The sequence below is a fragment of the Clinocottus analis genome, unplaced genomic scaffold (assembly GCF_023055335.1).
Source record: "Clinocottus analis isolate CAN_PGR_092001 unplaced genomic scaffold, fCliAna1.0.p SCAF_65, whole genome shotgun sequence".
NCBI lineage: Eukaryota > Metazoa > Chordata > Actinopteri > Perciformes > Cottidae > Clinocottus > Clinocottus analis.
This window is the reverse complement of record NW_027176224.1, coordinates 220,001-236,853: the sequence shown is the minus strand read 5'-3', so window position 1 is coordinate 236,853 and position 16,853 is coordinate 220,001. Positions and strand designations below refer to the sequence as shown.

The 16,853-nt window shown below is 47.2% G+C and overlaps 3 protein-coding genes across 4 annotated transcripts in view; 1 reads left to right on the top strand and 2 right to left on the bottom strand.

The window, feature by feature from the left end:
* The first annotated feature begins 747 nt into the window (after nucleotides 1-747).
* Nucleotides 748-3,470, top strand: si:ch211-132p1.2 (proteinase-activated receptor 4). The gene is made up of 2 exons (XM_068604223.1): nucleotides 748-1,091; nucleotides 2,102-3,470. Exons 1-2 carry the CDS (start codon nucleotides 983-985, stop codon nucleotides 3,172-3,174), a joined length of 1,182 nt encoding a protein of 393 aa, XP_068460324.1. The 5' UTR covers nucleotides 748-982; the 3' UTR covers nucleotides 3,175-3,470.
* Nucleotides 3,471-4,352: 882 nt separating this feature from the next.
* On the bottom strand, nucleotides 4,353-13,245 carry tbc1d2 (TBC1 domain family, member 2). Its single transcript, XM_068604218.1, has 17 exons — nucleotides 12,969-13,245; nucleotides 10,459-11,701; nucleotides 10,195-10,330; nucleotides 9,585-9,717; nucleotides 9,373-9,485; nucleotides 9,068-9,285; nucleotides 8,717-8,986; nucleotides 8,453-8,557; nucleotides 8,108-8,218; nucleotides 7,839-8,011; nucleotides 7,614-7,725; nucleotides 7,337-7,534; nucleotides 7,046-7,233; nucleotides 6,814-6,934; nucleotides 6,381-6,566; nucleotides 5,662-5,783; nucleotides 4,353-5,258 (listed from the first exon to the last, which is right to left on the bottom strand). Exons 1-17 carry the CDS (start codon nucleotides 13,214-13,216, stop codon nucleotides 5,057-5,059), a joined length of 3,879 nt encoding a protein of 1,292 aa, XP_068460319.1. The 5' UTR covers nucleotides 13,217-13,245; the 3' UTR covers nucleotides 4,353-5,056.
* A 561-nt stretch (nucleotides 13,246-13,806) lies between these two features.
* slc44a1b (solute carrier family 44 member 1b) overlaps nucleotides 13,807-16,853 on the bottom strand; it is a 17,923-nt gene continuing 14,876 nt past the window's right edge. For both annotated transcript variants that reach the window (XM_068604219.1, XM_068604220.1), the window contains exon 16: nucleotides 13,807-16,853. This exon is cut by the window's right edge and continues 903 nt beyond it. The gene's annotated coding sequence lies outside the window, so the exon portion shown is untranslated.

Here is a 16,853-nt window from a genome sequence, read left to right as displayed (position 1 = left end):
CATAGAAAGTTCACAGACTTTCATTTCTGTAGGAATCTTTAACGTCTGACTGCGTTTCTATCGTCACGATGTTTAAACAGCTGACCAGACAGGAAACCTGCTTATCAGCTGCTGAGAGGCAGGAAGAGGCAGGAAGAGACAGGAAGAGACAGGAAGAGACAGGAAGAGACAGGAAGAGACAGGAAGACATGGAAGACATGGAAGAGACAGGAAGAGACAGCAGCAGCAATGTTGCTGTCTCTTGCTGCCTCTTTGAGATTGTTATCTGTCGTTGTGTCTCTTTGTAGTCGTGTTGTGTCTCTTTCTCTCTTTATGGTGGTGTTGTGTCTCTTTGTGTCTCTTTGTGGTTGTGATCATCATAGTTCAGGGTTAACTGAAACTTTATATATTTTTTCAAACATGTCGTTTGCTCTCTGCGTTTAACCGTCCATCACCGTTCAGGAGCAATGTGTTGCTGAGAGCAACTGGCAACTTCATCCGCATGAGCAACGGTCCTACGATGAAGCAACTTTGAACGTTTTTATCATCATCTGAATCACATGAGCACACACACACTGTGGTGCGTCTATACTTGTGAGGACGTAATTCATGTCGTCATCACATCTGAATGTTTATAGCCTTACAAAGACAGACATACCAATCTCTCTCACTCACACACGTACACACTTACACACACACACACACACACACACACACACACACACACACACATCTGGATTCCATCGGCGGTGGAGGGAAGTGGTCACTGGCGGCTCTGAGATCAGGTAACATAAACAGACTGCTGAGCCCAACAGCACTAAGAGTGTGAATACTAATACTACAAGTACAGTGTACTACAGAGTACTGCTACTGTAAACCACAGGACTGTTAGAGGAAGAGGAAGAGAGCTGCTCTGCTCACAGGATCAGAAAAACTGTGAAAAAGAAAAACGGGTGTAAGAACTGTAAGAAGGAAAACCGAAGAAGAATTGAAGGAAGTGAAGATGAAGAGGATGTTGTTCGGGACTCTTGTCTTCGTCTCTCTGCTGTCGTCCATCTGCAGCGTGTCTCCAAGTTCTCGCCCTGCAGACGACTGTTCCAGCATGTCCTTCCGTAAGTCTCCTTCTCCTTTCCTTCTCCTTCTAGCATAAACAGGTCAAGACATGTTTGATTGATTCAATGTGTGTTAACCCTAAAGCCCCCACGTTGTTACAGTAAAGACACGTTACAGTAAAGACATGTTACAGTAAAGACATGTTGTTACAGTAAAGACATGTTGTTACAATTCAATTCAGTTTATTTTGTGTCCCCTCTCTCCAAGGACCTCACATCTGATCAGGAACAACTCCCCTAAATAAAGATATTAAAAAAACTTTCACAGGGAAAAAGGGAAGAACCCTTGAGGAGAGACAGGAGACAGTACTATGATGTCTCTAGTGGGGTAATATGGTACTATGATGTCTCTAGTGGGGTAATATGGTACTATGATGTCTCTAGTGGGGTAATATGGTACTATGATCTCTCTAGTGGGGTAATATGGTACTATGATCTCTCTAGTGGGGTAACATGGTGCTATGATCTCTCTAGTGGGGTAATATGGTACTATGATCTCTCTAGTGGGGTAATATGGTACTATGATGTCTCTAGTGGGGTAATATGGTACTATGATCTCTCTAGTGGGGTAATATGGTACTATGATGTCTCTAGTGGGGTAATATGGTACTATGATGTCTCTAGTGGGGTAATATGGTACTATGATCTCTCTAGTGGGGTAATATGGTACTATGATGTCTCTAGTGGGGTAATATGGTACTATGATCTCTCTAGTGGGGTAATATGGTACTATGATCTCTCTAGTGGGGTAATATGGTACTATGATGTCTCTAGTGGGGTAATATGGTACTATGATGTCTCTAGTGGGGTAATATGGTACTATGATGTCTCTAGTGGGGTAATATGGTACTATGATCTCTCTAGTGGGGTAATATGGTACTATGATCTCTCTAGTGGGGTAATATGGTACTATAAGCTCCTTAAGATATAATGGTCTTGATGGTGCTGATAAAGACAAGTCTTTATCAGCACTAAGGTCTAGAGACTGATGTGTGTTCTGGTCCCTGCAGGTCTGCGGGCGTTCCGGCTGAAGACGAGCTGTAACTTCACCACTCTGAAGGATAAGCAGCTGAAAGAGATCCAGGCTCCGACCACCACCGTGTACCTGCCGGTCCTCTACTCGCTGGCCTTCGTGGTGGGCCTGCCCTCCAACCTGCTGGCTCTGTGGGTCCTGCTGTTCAGGACCAAACCGCTGCCGTCCACCACGCTGCTCATCAACCTCACGGTGGCCGACTGCCTGCTGCTGCTGGTGCTGCCGTTCCGCATCGTGTACCACTTCAGAGGGAACCACTGGGCGCTGGGCGAGGCCTTCTGCCGCGTGGTCATGGCCGTGTTCTACGGCAACATGTACGGGTCCGTGCTGTGTCTGGCGCTGGTGGCTCTGGACCGGTACATCGCCTTGGTTCACCCGTTTGGCGCCATGGCGCTGCGCGGCCGGCGGACGTCTCTGTACATGACGGCGGCGGTGTGGGCGGCGGTGCTGGCCGCCATGCTGCCGCTGCTGGCCACGCGGCAGACCTACGTGCTGGACGAGCTGCGGATCACCACCTGCCACGACGCGCTGCCCGAGGAGGACCAGGAGAAATACTTCCTGCCGTACTTCGCCAGCTTGTTCGCCGTCTGCTTCCTGCTGCCCTTCCTGGTGGTGCTGTACTGCCACGGCGCCGTGCTGCGCACCCTGCTGGCCGAGGGGAGGCAGTACGGCCACGCGGTCCGCGTCACGGTGCTGGTGCTGCTGGTGTTCACCGTGTGCCTGCTGCCCAGCAACGTCCTCCTCCTCCTCACCTACGCGGACAGCTCGCTGGACGGAGACGGCGAGGACCTCTACGTCCCCTACATGGTTAGCTTAGCGGTTAGCACCTTCAACAGCTGCATCGACCCCTTCATCTTCTACTTCGTGTCGGTGGAGTTCAGGGAGAAGGCCAAGGACGCGCTGTGCTGCCGCGGCGACCCAGAGCACAACCGCTCTTCTCCGGGGAACAAGGTGTCGTACTCTTCGTCGGCATCGTCGGGCCAAAGGTCAGGGTCAAAGGTCACCGTGCTGTCCGCGACCAGTCGGTGTGGGACATTGGAGACCACATGAGGAAGACCACGTGAGGAAGACCACGTGAGGAAGACCACGTGAGGAAGACCACGTGAGGAAGACCACGTGAGGAAGACCACGCGAGTCAATAAAATGTCAGATCAAAGTTCCAAATGTTCTTGGTGTCTTTAAATGTCTTGATTTGTCTGATATTTTAAGGAAAACTACTTTAACGACTAATCGATTATTAAAATAGTTTTCTGTCATCGTTGCAGCCGAGGTTAACGTCTCAGAAATAATTGGTCTGCTCCTTAAAGCGTTGGTTAATTGTAGATTCTCATAATCAGCTCGTCATGTATTTACACGTTAATAAAAATCAAGAAGAATACATGCTGCTTGTGTTTTTGTTGTATGAATCAATTATTTAAGGAACAATGTTGTACAAAAAAAGTTTACTGAATTTTTTTTATCTCTATCTCTATTTTTTACCGTATTTTTTTTAAATATAAAAATACTTTATATTAAAAGGCTCCTGTGTCAACACTGAATATAGCTGTGCCCGCGCTGTATGAATGTGGAAATGATATCGCGGTCGCTCCTCAACACTGATGGTTGTGGACTTCATAATCAAGAACATCCGTTTCTTCCACAGTGTTTCCACAATGGAGCGACGCCCGACATCCATCAACAACACCTCCAACAGTCTGAGCCACAGCACAGCTCCTTCTACGGGCCACACCCGTCAATAACACCTCATCTGCAGCGCTCCCCACTCTGCCCGGATGGACAGAAGCAAAAGATGTCATGTGACCAGAATGAGCAGCGTAACAGCGTTACAGCACATTACATGATTATGACTTATTGGTGCCCACCCCGAGTGAAAGAGTTCAAGCAGCCAAAACGAGTTTCCTCCGTAGGGCTCAGCCTTAGAGAAAGAGTAAGGGGATGAGCTTCTTATCAGGATGCTTCCTGGACGCCTCCATTAGAGGTTTTCCGGGCACCACCCAACTGGTAAGAGACCCCAGGGAAGACCCGGGACAACTGGAGGGATTATATTTCCCAGCTGGACTGGGAACGTCTCGGGAACGTCCAGGATGAGCTGCAACATGATGCTGGTGGGAGGGAAGCCTGCTGGACCTGCTGCCGCCGAGACCAGACTCCAGATTAATCAGAATCAGAATCAGAAACGTTTAATTGCCAAGTAAGTTAGTACAAACGAGGAATTTGTTCTGGTGGAAGGTGCATCATAACACAACAACAACAGCAGCAACAACAAAGAACATTTAACTGTACAAGTGAAAGTACCAAATTTGGATAAAAACAAGTAATGAGTATATAAGTAAAGATGCAGTAAATAAGTAAGGATGCAAGTAAAAAATAAAAAAATAAATAGGTAAACGATCAATAATAAGAGTAAAGGTAAAGTAAAGTGCACGGAATGAGGTTATGATTATTGGAAGTGACAGGTGAGGGTAAAGTGGCGAGTGACTTTAAATGTGCAGCGTGGAGAGATGTGCAGGGGAGAGAAGGGAGAAATGAAGATGGATGGAAACAATAATGGATCTTTCTATTTCTTCATTAAGTCATTTATTTTTTTACAAATAATAATTGTATTGTTTATTCACAAAAACGTATGTAAAATATCCATCATCCTCATCACAGGTCGTACAGAGGCTAAAGCCATTTATTCATTTATATAAACAGTAAACAAAAAGTAAGGAAATGTGTGTTTGGTAAATTGTTTCTTTGTTGAAACAAATCTTCTTGTCAATAAATCTTATCTCGTTGGAAAGATGTTTGTTTATTCTTCAAACAGAGCTCCATGTGTGAGAAACATGCACCTGTGTGATGAGAAGCACAGCAACACCACAACGTGTTTGTCCAGTAAAGAATCTGTCGTCAGGCGGATTAAACAGCATCAGGTGTAACGTGGCGAGTGAGATCAGACTTCCTCGTCGTCCTCGCTGACCGCCGCGTCGAGCTCCTTGTCTTTCCGTTCGGCGCTCTCCGTGACGAACTCCCTCTGCTGCTCCTCCAGCTCCCGCAGCTCCCCCTGCAGGCGAGCCAGGTGAAGCGCCCGCCGGTTCCTCAGCAGGCGGCCGGGGAACGGGTTCATGTCGCTGAAGGCGATGGCGGTCAACCTCCTGCGGGAGCAACCCACGTTTACCGGCTTCATCCACGCGTCAGATGGTCATTCTCCATTAATACAATAGTTTATACTGTATATGACATACTGTGCACTATATACTCTGTACCATATACTCGGTACCGGTCAGCTCGAGGTCATTCTCCATTATTACAAAAGTTTATGGTCACTTTGAAGATGACGGACAGCTCTAGAATCTGAAACTGAGATAAGAAGCGTCTACAGAAATCCTCCTGTGACTATATACTGTGTCCTGTATACTGTGTGTACTATATACTGTGTAATATAAACTACAGCATCACAAGCAGTGTGTTGAGCTCCAGCGGGCGGCAGCATCACTACAATGAGGATCATTTCGTAAAAAGCTAGAATCCCTCAGGTCAGACCAGGTGAGTCTTTACCTGCCGTCAGAGATGGTCTTGGTGAAGAAGCGCAGGTACTGATAGAGCTCCACGGCGTCGTGGATCTTCAAAATGTCATCCTCTTTGTATTTGAGGAGAGCCAGAGCGTACCTGAAGATCACCTGTAACACAAAGCCACAAAGGTGTCAATCAAATCACATTTCATACTTCTGCTACTACTGCTGCCTTCTATTTCTGTTGTATTATCGGGGGTCCTTTGTCCTTGGGGGCGTTGGGGGCAGCTATCCTATTGAAGATGACTCATTGTGTACTTTTGTTAGCAGTAAGGAGACTAGGTTGGAGTATGTTTTGTAAAATTCTACTCTGAACCCGTCCGGGCCTGGAGATCTGCCATTCTGGAGCAGTCTGATTGCCTCCTGCACTTCCGTCAATATTGTTAGGCATGTCCTTACTGCTTTTGGGGAAGGGTATGGATTCCAAAAGGGTTGTGCCCACTCCACACCTCCGCTGGACAGTCTGATGAATAAAGCTCTGAATAATAACTCAACAAAACATTATTCATGAACTTGGGGTCAGTTTCCACATTTCCAGAGGGAGATCTAATCCAAAGGGTCAGTCTCACAATGCCCTGGTCCTGGTCCGTGAGCCAGGAGATTACCTGCCCTATCTCTGTTAGTTTGACATTTCTTCCGAGAAGAGTCAAAGTCCTTGCATACTCTTGCATGTTCTTGCATGCTCTTGTGTGTCCTTGCGTGTACCTTGGTGCCCTCGTACAGGAAGGCGTCCCACAGCGGCAGCAGGATGTCGCTGGGCAGACTCTCCACAAACAGGACCAGGAACCAGTTGAAGGTGATGAGCGACACGTCGATGCCGTGCTCCTCAAAGTGAGCCGCCAGTCTGGGCAGCTTCTCCACCAGGAGGTCCTTCAGCACCCGCTGGTCCGCCTGTTCACAGGAATCAATAACCAATCAATCACAAATATTTAGTTTTGGACTGACAAGCTGCAGATTTACACATGCCATCAGTTCGCTTTTAAGTTTCCAAGAAAATACGGGAAATGTGAGCTTCACACTGAGAAATAAACCCAAACATTAATAGCTAGAGAAAATCCTGTTTAACCAACTTGAAGTAATATTATTATCGCTCAGAAGAAATGAAGTGTGGTTCTGTCACAACGTTCTCTGTCGGTACCTGAGAGGCCACTAGGTTCTTAGTGTAGTAGTCCTGAGGCATGATGGCTTCCACCACGGCCACCAGACACCAGAAGGCGTCTTCTTCACTCTGAAGGACCAGCAGAGCGATGGCCGCCAACCTAAAAGAGACACGTCCCGCAAAACGTCACACCTGCGCGTCTCATATCACACCTGCGCGGAGTACAGATTGTGAGTTTTCAGAAACCTTTCCTCAACAGAGGAGAACATACCTGTTGAGTCCCTGGCAGTAGCCAATGGCAGGGTTCTGCCAGGAGAAGGCCAATAGGATGCGGCGGAGCTGCTGGAGGGCGGGGCTAGAGGGGGAGGAGAAGTGCTGATTGGTTGTCAGGGTGCGATGCAGGTCCAGCTGGATCTGTCTGGAGGCCGAATTAGAACACGTCCGACTCTTCTCACACAGCTGGAAACACAACAGCTGGATTACTGGGAAGTTATTAACAGGTCCTACATCCAGGTGTGGACGGGAGCGATCAGGTTTGGACAGGTGTGAATGTCCTGCGTACCTGCTGGTAGCGCTGTGGGTGATGCTCCCTGATAGTCCGGGTTCTGGCTCGGACCACCCAGCGCCACACCTGCTGGCGGTACTCCTGAGGAATGCCGCCTCGCAGCAGGGCTTTGAGCTCAGGTGAGGGACAAAGGTCCTCCGACCTGCTGGCAAGGAACTGAGCCCAGCGGCTCAGCAGGGGGCGCTCTGCACCGTCCTGAAGGAAGAGATAGATATATATATAAATATATATCAGAGGTCTACAGGTACACAGGTCTACAGGTGAGGATTTATACCTGATGCAGCAGGTTGTGTGAGCGAATCTCCAGCGCCTGGATCTTTGCCAGCAGCTTCACGTCCTCCACCTCGTACTCGGGGATGATTTTAAAGCCGTACTGGTCGTGGTCTCTGAGGGCAGGGTTAGGGTATTAGAGTTATGGGGTTGGGGTTCACACAGTCAATGGACCAGGTGTTCCTGTTATTCTGTCCACCCCTGGTGTTGAGGCCCCGCCCCTCACTACCTGGCCACGTTGAGCTTGACGGCGGTCTTCAGCTCCCCTTTCAGGGCCTCCTGGATCATCTTCTGGACGGCCCCCCGCTGGACCGGGTCCAGAGACGGGGTTTCTTGCAGCTGCCGCAGGACCCCCAGGTACCGGCTCTCCACCTGGCAGTGACTGGCCTCCAGGTAGGAGCACTGCAGCCAATCAGAAGAGAGGAACCACAGCAGGAAGCTGAGTTCTGACTCTTACATTTCATGAAACTTTTAAAAAGGGTTGTCAGCTGGACCCACCTTCCCCATCAGACTCTTCTCCTGCTCAGAACTGGTCCTCCACAGGTTGGTCAGCTGGTGGATCTCAGAGTTCAGGAACTGGTTCTGAGTCTTGTATGCCTCAATATCATCCTGGAGGACCACAACCACGTCAGTTTAAGGAGAAACCAGGTGATGCAACAATATACAGGTGTTACATACACAATGTGCGACTCTGTAACCTCCCTCAGGTGTAGCTGTGGACGTCAAGGCTTCATCTCTACTCTTTACGATGCACCTTTACCTGAGGATTTGTCGTCTTCGAGTGTGTTGTTAGCATTTCCGTTAGTGCGCTTCATAAAGTTGGTAAAGTTCAAAGAGGTTCACCTTCAGGTTCTCGATTTCCTGCTGTAGTCGTCTGAAGGTCTGAGAGTTCAAACCGCCGTCAGAGGTCATGCAGGAGGTCAGCTGATCAGACAGCTTGATGATCACCTGGCGGGAAAACCAGCGGAGGAGGTCATTGAACAAGCAGGTTCAGGAGGGACCAGCTAAGGACATGAAACCATTTGACCCACTCATGAGGACATCAAACCATGTGACATCTGAGCGCCCCCCGCCCTCTCCGACAGCGAGGAGCCAGGTGCAGCTCACCTGCTGCTTGGCGTCATTCTTCTCCTGCAGCATCCTGATGTCCTCCTGCAGCTGCGCCAGATGTGCGTCTCTCTGAGCCAGGCCGGCCTTGGCGGCCTCCGCCTCCTTCTTCAGGTCCTCCAGGCGGCCTCGCAGGTCCGCCGCCTGCCGCTCGCCGTGCCGCAGCAGCTCCAGGCGCTCCTGCTCGCCGGTCTCCGCCAAGAACTCGGCACAGGATCGCTTCTCCAGCTGAGAGGCCTCCAAGGCTTTGTGGAGGATCCAGACCAGCTCCTGATGGGTAATATCAGCCGATTTTATTATTAGCAAAATTTCCACCAGGACCAGGTGGACAGGCGGGATGTGATCCATCACCTTCTGGGCCCGCACGTCCTCCAGCAGCACCTGCTTCTCCTGTTGGAGGCGGGACATCCGGTCTGAGGACAGGGTGTCCCTGCAGAGGACCATCAGGGGGTTCTTCGTCTTCTTGCTGCGACTGTCCGGCAGCGAGGGCCAATCCCTGCCCTCCGTCGGGGTCACCTGACCCCCTGCCTCGGCCAATGAGAGAGCAAGGGGCGGAGCCTCGACGGGAGCTGGAGAGAGTGAGACGTGACAGGTGAGGGTTCCAGAGGATGGTCGTGCGTGAGCGTGTGCACAGTATGCGTTATTAATATTCATACCGATACTTCTTGCGTGACAGGAAGTGCTCGTGGAGTCCGGGTTGGCGTCGGCATGCAGCGCGCTCTGAGTCCACTCCTGAGACGCCCGCTTACGCAGACTGTGGACGGAGTTCCTGCACAGAAGTAAAAAGGTTTGGGCCTCGTAATCGTCGCCGAGGCTCATGGGAAACGTAGTCTCTCTTTCCTCTAAAAAACAGGAACACGCCACTCACTGGATCTCGATGAGCGGGTGTTTGATGGACATGTTGGCGAGCGGCGTGCGCGCCGGCCTGCCGGCCGCCTGCTCGCCCACCAGACCCAGCGGGCCGCTCAACACGGGCAGGAAGCCGTCTGCAGTCTCACTTCCTGTTCGTCAGGCAAGATGGCCGTCAATTGGAAGGAGTCAGAGTCACGTGATCAACAATCTGGGTTTCTGATCATTAGTTATATTCGTCAAAACTATTGTTGGTTAATCTTGTTTTGTTTATTGTTGCGTACTCCATACATCTTAAGATGTCACATAGAAATCTTATTTAATAAAGTAAATGTCCTGCAGGGGGCGCTAGCAGACGCACTCAGCACATGCATGACATGAAGAACATGAAGACGTCTTCGACACACACACACACACACACACACACACACACACACACACACACACACACACACACACACACACACACACACACACACACACACACACACACACACACACACACACACACACACACACACACACGGCTTCCTGTGGTTGACGACATCACCAGGAAGTGAACACACCTGCTGCCTCCGGTCCGTCACATCCTGTTGATGCAGTGAGAAGTAGAGACGTGACCTCATTACCTGCTTTTCCCTCCGCGGTGTTGTTGTTATTGTTGTTGTTGTTGTTTCCTTCTGGACAGGTGGAACTCCGTCTGTGCTGCCAGCGTTTCACCTGCAGCTGCTGCAGCCAATAGAGCATCAGCTCCTGGGTCGTGGCCTGTGTGGAGGGGGGGATATTAAATATAATAAATATACAAACTGAGAAAGAGAGACACATTGAAAGGAGGCTGAACGCTGGTCTCACTGGTTGTTGAGTTAACGTCCGGCAGACTGGACTACTCCTACCTTGAGGATGAAGGTGCGTTCAGGTGTCCTGATGTGGAAGGTGCCCCGCTCCGCCTGCAGCGGGTAGGTGAAGGTGGCGCTGCAGAGCTCCACCTGGCCGAGAGGAGTCACATCCTGAGGCGTGCGGTAGTAAAACAGCTGGTTCTTCTTCTCCTCATAAGTGAACCAGCGCCATTTCCAGGCCCTCAGGGGCCCCCCCTGCTTCTGCAGGAAGCCGCACAGTTTAGGGTCACCTGAAGAAGAAACCGGAGGGCGGGGCCCCACCTGGTCTTTGATGAGAGGCGGAGCCTGGACCGGAGGAGCCAGGGTCGAAACTTCGGTCGAAGAAGGAGGAGGAGTCTGCTGGGTGTTCAGGTGAGGAGGAGGAGGAGCCTGCTGAGTGTTTATTTGAGGAGGAGAAGGAGCCTGCTGGGTGTTCAGGTGAGGAGGAGGAGGAGCCTGCTGAGTGTTTATGTGAGGAGGAGAAGGAGCCTGCTCGGTGTTCAGGTAAGGAGGAGGAGCCTGCTGGGTGTTCAGGTGAGGAGGAGGAGGAGCTTGCTGGGTGCTCAAGTTAGGACGAGGAGCCTGATGAGTTTTTAGGGGAGGAGGAGCCTGCTCGGTGTTCAGGTAAGGAGGAGGAGCTTGGTGGTCCTGATGCCTCTCAGGTGAGGCTGAAGGGAGTTTCTCTGAAGGTGGATTCTGATGGTTTCGCTGGTCTTTGATCTCAGAGATGTGGAGCTTGAGAAGAGGAGGTGGGCTTCTTGGGGAAGGTTGAATCTCTGGAAAAGGAGAATCCTTTGTTTTCTGTTGCTCTCCAGGAAGAGGATCTGGATTACTTTGATCTGGTCTCGCTGGAGAAGTCTGAGAGTCTCTCAGTTGTTGTTGATCTGGTTTGGTTTGAGAATCTTTTTCACCCACAAGATGCTTGTGGATTCTGTGTTCGATAAGACGCAGACGGTCCGGTTTCTCTGCTGGACTATGGTGGTTCTCTGCTGGACTCTGGTGGTTCTCTGCTGGACTCTGGTGGTTCTCTGCTGGACTCTGGTGGTTCTCTGCTGGACTCTGGTGGTTCTCTGCTGGACTCTGGTGGTTCTCTGCTGGACTCTGGTGGTTCTGGGATCCGGGCAGAATGACTGACTCTCTGCCGTGGCGCTTGTCCTCCTCAGAAGCTGAGGTACAATCAGTGTCCTCATCAGCGCGGGCAGGAAGCCGGCGAGACGTGGCAGCGCTGGGATTTCCTGCCGAGCCGCTTCCAGCCATCGCTCTGCGAACAGAGAGCGGAGATGAAGACCGAGGGAAGAACATTTTAACTGAGCTTTGTTTGGGTTCAGAACCAATACATCAAGAATCTGAGAACAGTTTGTGACCAAGTCCACTTCTTCCCCTCCTTCAGCCACTGAGTGTTAAAAAAACTACACTGAGCAAAACACTGAACGTGTCATAACTTCTCTCATGTTTCAGCCTGAACTCTTCTGACTGCTACTGAGTCATGCTAGCAGCTAGCTAGCAGCTAGCTAGCTTTTTGTTGTGTTGACAGAAGTCACGCTGGCCCACTGACCAATCACACGTCAAAGAATACGCCACGTGTCAAACTAAAGATCTGATTGGTTGAAGACGATGACGATCAACGATAACGTCCGCTCCCCGTGTACTTAGAGGTACGAGCTGTGGAAGACGTCCTGCGTGGAACCGACCAAAGACCCCGAAGCCCAAAGACCTCAACAGCTTCAGGCCGGTGGCGATCTCACCCCACCTGATGAAGTGATGAAGACCCTGGACCTTCATCCCACCTGATGAAGACCCTGGAGAGGCTGGTCTATATCTTTCTATCTATATCTATATATCTATATCTATATATAGATATATATATCTATATATAGATATAGATATATATATATATATATATATATATATATATATATATATATATATCTATATATAGATATATATCTATATATAGATATATATCTATATATAGATATATATCTATATATATATATACATATATCTATATATGTATATATATATATAGATATATATCTATATCTATATATAGATATATATATATATCTATATATAGATATCTATCTATATATATATCTATATATATACATATATAGATATATGTATATATATATATATCTATATATCTATATATAGATATATATCTATATAGATATAGATATCTATATATATATATATATATATATATATATATATATATATATATATATATATATATATATATATAGACACGACCAAGAAGACAGGATGATTAACATTAATAAAAACTAATGTTAATAACTACTGATAATAATAATAATAAACACTGATAATAATAATAATAATAAACACTGATAATAATAATAAACACTGATAATAATGATAATTAAAATAAAGTCTGTCAGAATATTTAACACCTCACAGGTGAGATGTCACAACACACACACGCACGCACACCCCCACACACACGCGCACACCCCCACACACAGCGTGTCCTGGCTTGTTCAGAAACACACCTGAGCGCTTACCTGAAGGGGCGTGGCCTGAACACACCTCGCGGGTCTGAGCCTGTTTGTAAACTCAGTTTACTTCTTCTCTTGTTCTCCTCGTGGACTTCTTCTGCTTCTTCTCCCTCTTCTTCACCTCTTCCCCCTCCTGGTTCTGCTCCTTCCTCCTCTTCCTCCTCTTCCTCTTCTTCCTCTAATCCGGTTCTCTTCCTGATCTCTCCAGCAGGTTGCCTTCTCCTCCTCTCGTCTCTCCTCTGCTTCGCTCTCATCAAAGCACCGCGAGAACACACGCGACCTTCGCTGTTATTTCAAAATAAGACCTACTTTTGAAATGTTTTTGCTCGGTGCTTTTCAAAATAAAGGTGCCAGATATCCGGCTGCGGCGGCCTCGTCCTGTTTGGTGAGGAAGGATCTCATGAGCTGCTCCTCTGCATGCAAAGGAAAGAACAACCAATTTAAATAATCCAGATCATTTACATACTTTAAATAATTCACATAGCGTAACTTGGATTATTTGAATAATGTAAATAATTTAATTTAAACAGGTTAAAACATTTTTTGGAACATTTGCATGGTTTAAATAATTTTACATATTTAAATAGTTGAAATAATCTAAATAATTTTAATAATTTTAACCCACAATTCCTTGCGGCAGCATTCTGCTGTTTATGAAAACAAACGCAGATCATGTAAATAACTGCTGATAAGACATAGAAATACTTTTAATAATCTATAAAACCTGCTGTAAATTAAAAACAATACTGTTGCTGAAAACTGCTGTAAAGTGTTGAAACTGCTGTAAAGTGTTGAAACTGCTTAAACTTCCTGTCCAGAAATCACAAGACAACAAGCACAGATTCAATTTTCTATTTTATTATTTTTTCTTACAAAACAAATATACATAAGAAATTATAAATATAAAAAGTCGACCCAGAACAAAACAATAAGTTCTTGAATGTTACAAACAGGTTTATACTGCAGAGTTTCATCAAACAGCAGGTTATTCACACGAGAGGAGCAGAAACATGGACATGCATCTGGTCCTGGATCAGCTTCCTCCCATCAGGGAGCTGCTCTACGACCAGTGGGAACTGGTCCTGGATCAGCTTCCTCCCATCAGGGAGCCGCTCTAAGACCAGTGGGAACTGGTCCTGGATCAGCTTCCTCCCATCAGGGAGCTGCTCTACGACCAGTGGGAACTGGTCCTGGATCAGCTTCCTCCCATCAGGGAGCTGCTCTACGACCAGTGGGAACTGGTCCTGGATCAGCTTCCTCCCATCAGGGAGCTGCTCTACGACCAGTGGGAACTGGTCCTGGATCAGTTTGGAGTTGCTTTATTTAAAACACAGGAAACACGACAACCCAAAACCGAAGCTGGAGCGCTGAGGGATGCTCCGGTCCATGATGGACGAGATGTGCACGTTAAGTGTGCACGCTCACGGTTCAAATGTGCACGTTCCCGGTGACGTGACAACTCTTCAAAGGACTGAACATAGTTTGTTACGTTGAGCAACATGAAGGCAGCGTGACCTCATCTCTCAGGGTTCAACACTAAACCAAATGGAGCCAATTTGAACCATTAATTCACTCTAATTGATGTAAATGCTAAAATAAGGCAATGAATAAATGTAATACTATACACACACACACACACACACATATAAATAAATATATATATGTGTGTGTGTGTATATATATATAGTATTAAAGTAATTTAAAGTAAAGAATATATGTAAGTTAACTGAAAACTAACAGTAACCTAATGGTACACTATGGTAAAGTATTAATAAACTACGGTAAAGTCATAGTACACGATGGTAAACTGACAGTACACTATGGTAAATTAATAATAAACTATAGTAAACTAACAGTACACTATGGTAAATTAATAATAAACTATAGTAAACTAACAGTACACTATGGTAAAGTGTTGGTAAACTATGGTAAATTAATAATAAGCTCTGGTAAACTTTGGGGTAAATACTGAGACGGTAAACATCAGCTGATGGTGTCTTGTACACACCTCCACCAGGAGAGTGGGGATAATCGTTCACAGAGGCTCATTGATTGGATTATGTGATCAATAATCGGGACAGAAGTTCTGATTGGAGCGTCACCTGTCGACGCCCTCAGAAGGCGGAGCTTCTCCTACGCATGCTGATTGGTTGGTTATGATGAAAGAAGCAGATTATTGGTCAGCGGGCGATGGAAAGATGAAAGCTTTCCCTCCAACAATCAGTGATAATCAATAATAATCATTGATCCCAGCTGTGATCATATTTAACTTCAGCTTGATTTACACAATAAGTGAAATAAAAACAGTGTTTTACTGTCTAGACTGTGGACCCTGAAGTATCCACACCATGTTCAGACTGTTGGCCTCTGACAGAGTATTGATTCATGGAATACTTATAAATCATATTGGTCACATTAGTTATTGATCTGACGGAGACATAAATAGAAGCATTACGTCATCGCTCATTAAGAGTGTTGTTTGTTTTATATTTCTATGTTTAGGCAGAACGAGATGTTTAAAACTGGGATGAAAGTTTTAATATTTTTAGACATTTTAGAAGCTGAACGATGACTTGACGTCTCATTTGACATTTTTCATTAAATCACTTCAGTCGCGTTAGATTAAGATTTTCACTTCCTGCATGAATCCGTCACATGATCCAAACTACAGCTATGAGCTCTAAGTATAAACGTCTTATTTTAAACAGCAGTGAATGAAATGACTCTTTAAACTGACACCAGTGTAGAAAGAAGAGAAACAGGCTGAACCCAGACAGTCACCTCACAGGATCAATCAGTCAACCATCAATACATCCGATCAGTCCTCAGGGATCATCAATCCATCCGATCAGTCCTCAGGGATCATCAATACATCCGATCAGTCCTCAGGGATCATCAATCCATCCGATCAGTCCTCAGGGATCATCAATCCATCCGATCAGTCCTCAGGGATCATCAATCCATCCGATCAACGTCTTGATCCAAACTCAACCTCTACTTCTTTTTCTGCTGTTTAATGTTTTTCCCGTAGCTTAACTACAAAGTGTAAACCAGAGCATCAGGACCAACAAGGCAATGTGTTGGGCAACCAGGAGAGGCAACTGAGCAACACAAGACTCCTTCATGTTAACTCGCAGAAGGTCTGAAGTCCTCTGACCGTCTTTTCTCTGAGCTTCAGTCTCGTCTCACAGACCGAGACGTTGCCTCTGCTGCCCAATGAGTTGCCTCTTGTTGGCCAATGAGTTGCCTCTTGTTGGCCAATGAGTTGCCTCGTGTTGAAGAATAAGTTGCCTTGTGTTGGCCAATGAGTTGCCTTGTGTTAGCCAATGAGTTGCCTTGTGTTGGCCAATGTGTTGCCTCGTGTTGGCCAATAAGTTGCCTCGTGTTGGCCAGTGAGTTGCCTCGTGTTGGCCAATGTGTTGCCTCGTGTTGGCCAATGTGTTGCCTCGTGTTGGCCAATGAGTTGCCTCGTGTTGAAGAATAAGTTGCCTTGTGTTGGCCAATGAGTTGCCTTGTGTTGGCCAGTGAGTTGCCTCGTGTTGGCCAATAAGTTGCCTCGTGTTGGCCAATAAGTTGCCTTGTGTTGGCCAGTGAGTTGCCTCGTGTTGGCCAATAAGTTGCCTCGTGTTGGCCAATGAGTGACGGCCAACACTTCCCGTCTGAGACGACGTGTTGGACATGAGGAACAAACAGAAGCAGGAAGACTTGTTGAAGTTGTTGTTGGTCCCATGATGCACTTTGTTTTATTGCTGACCGTCTAAACTCCACAGGAAGCTCCGCCCACATGCTTCTTCTTCTCTGGTGACAACAACTTTCTGACGCTTTCTGACGGGAAGTCGGATCCAGCTGGCGACAACAATCTGGATGTCAGTCATCTTCACGGATCAGCTG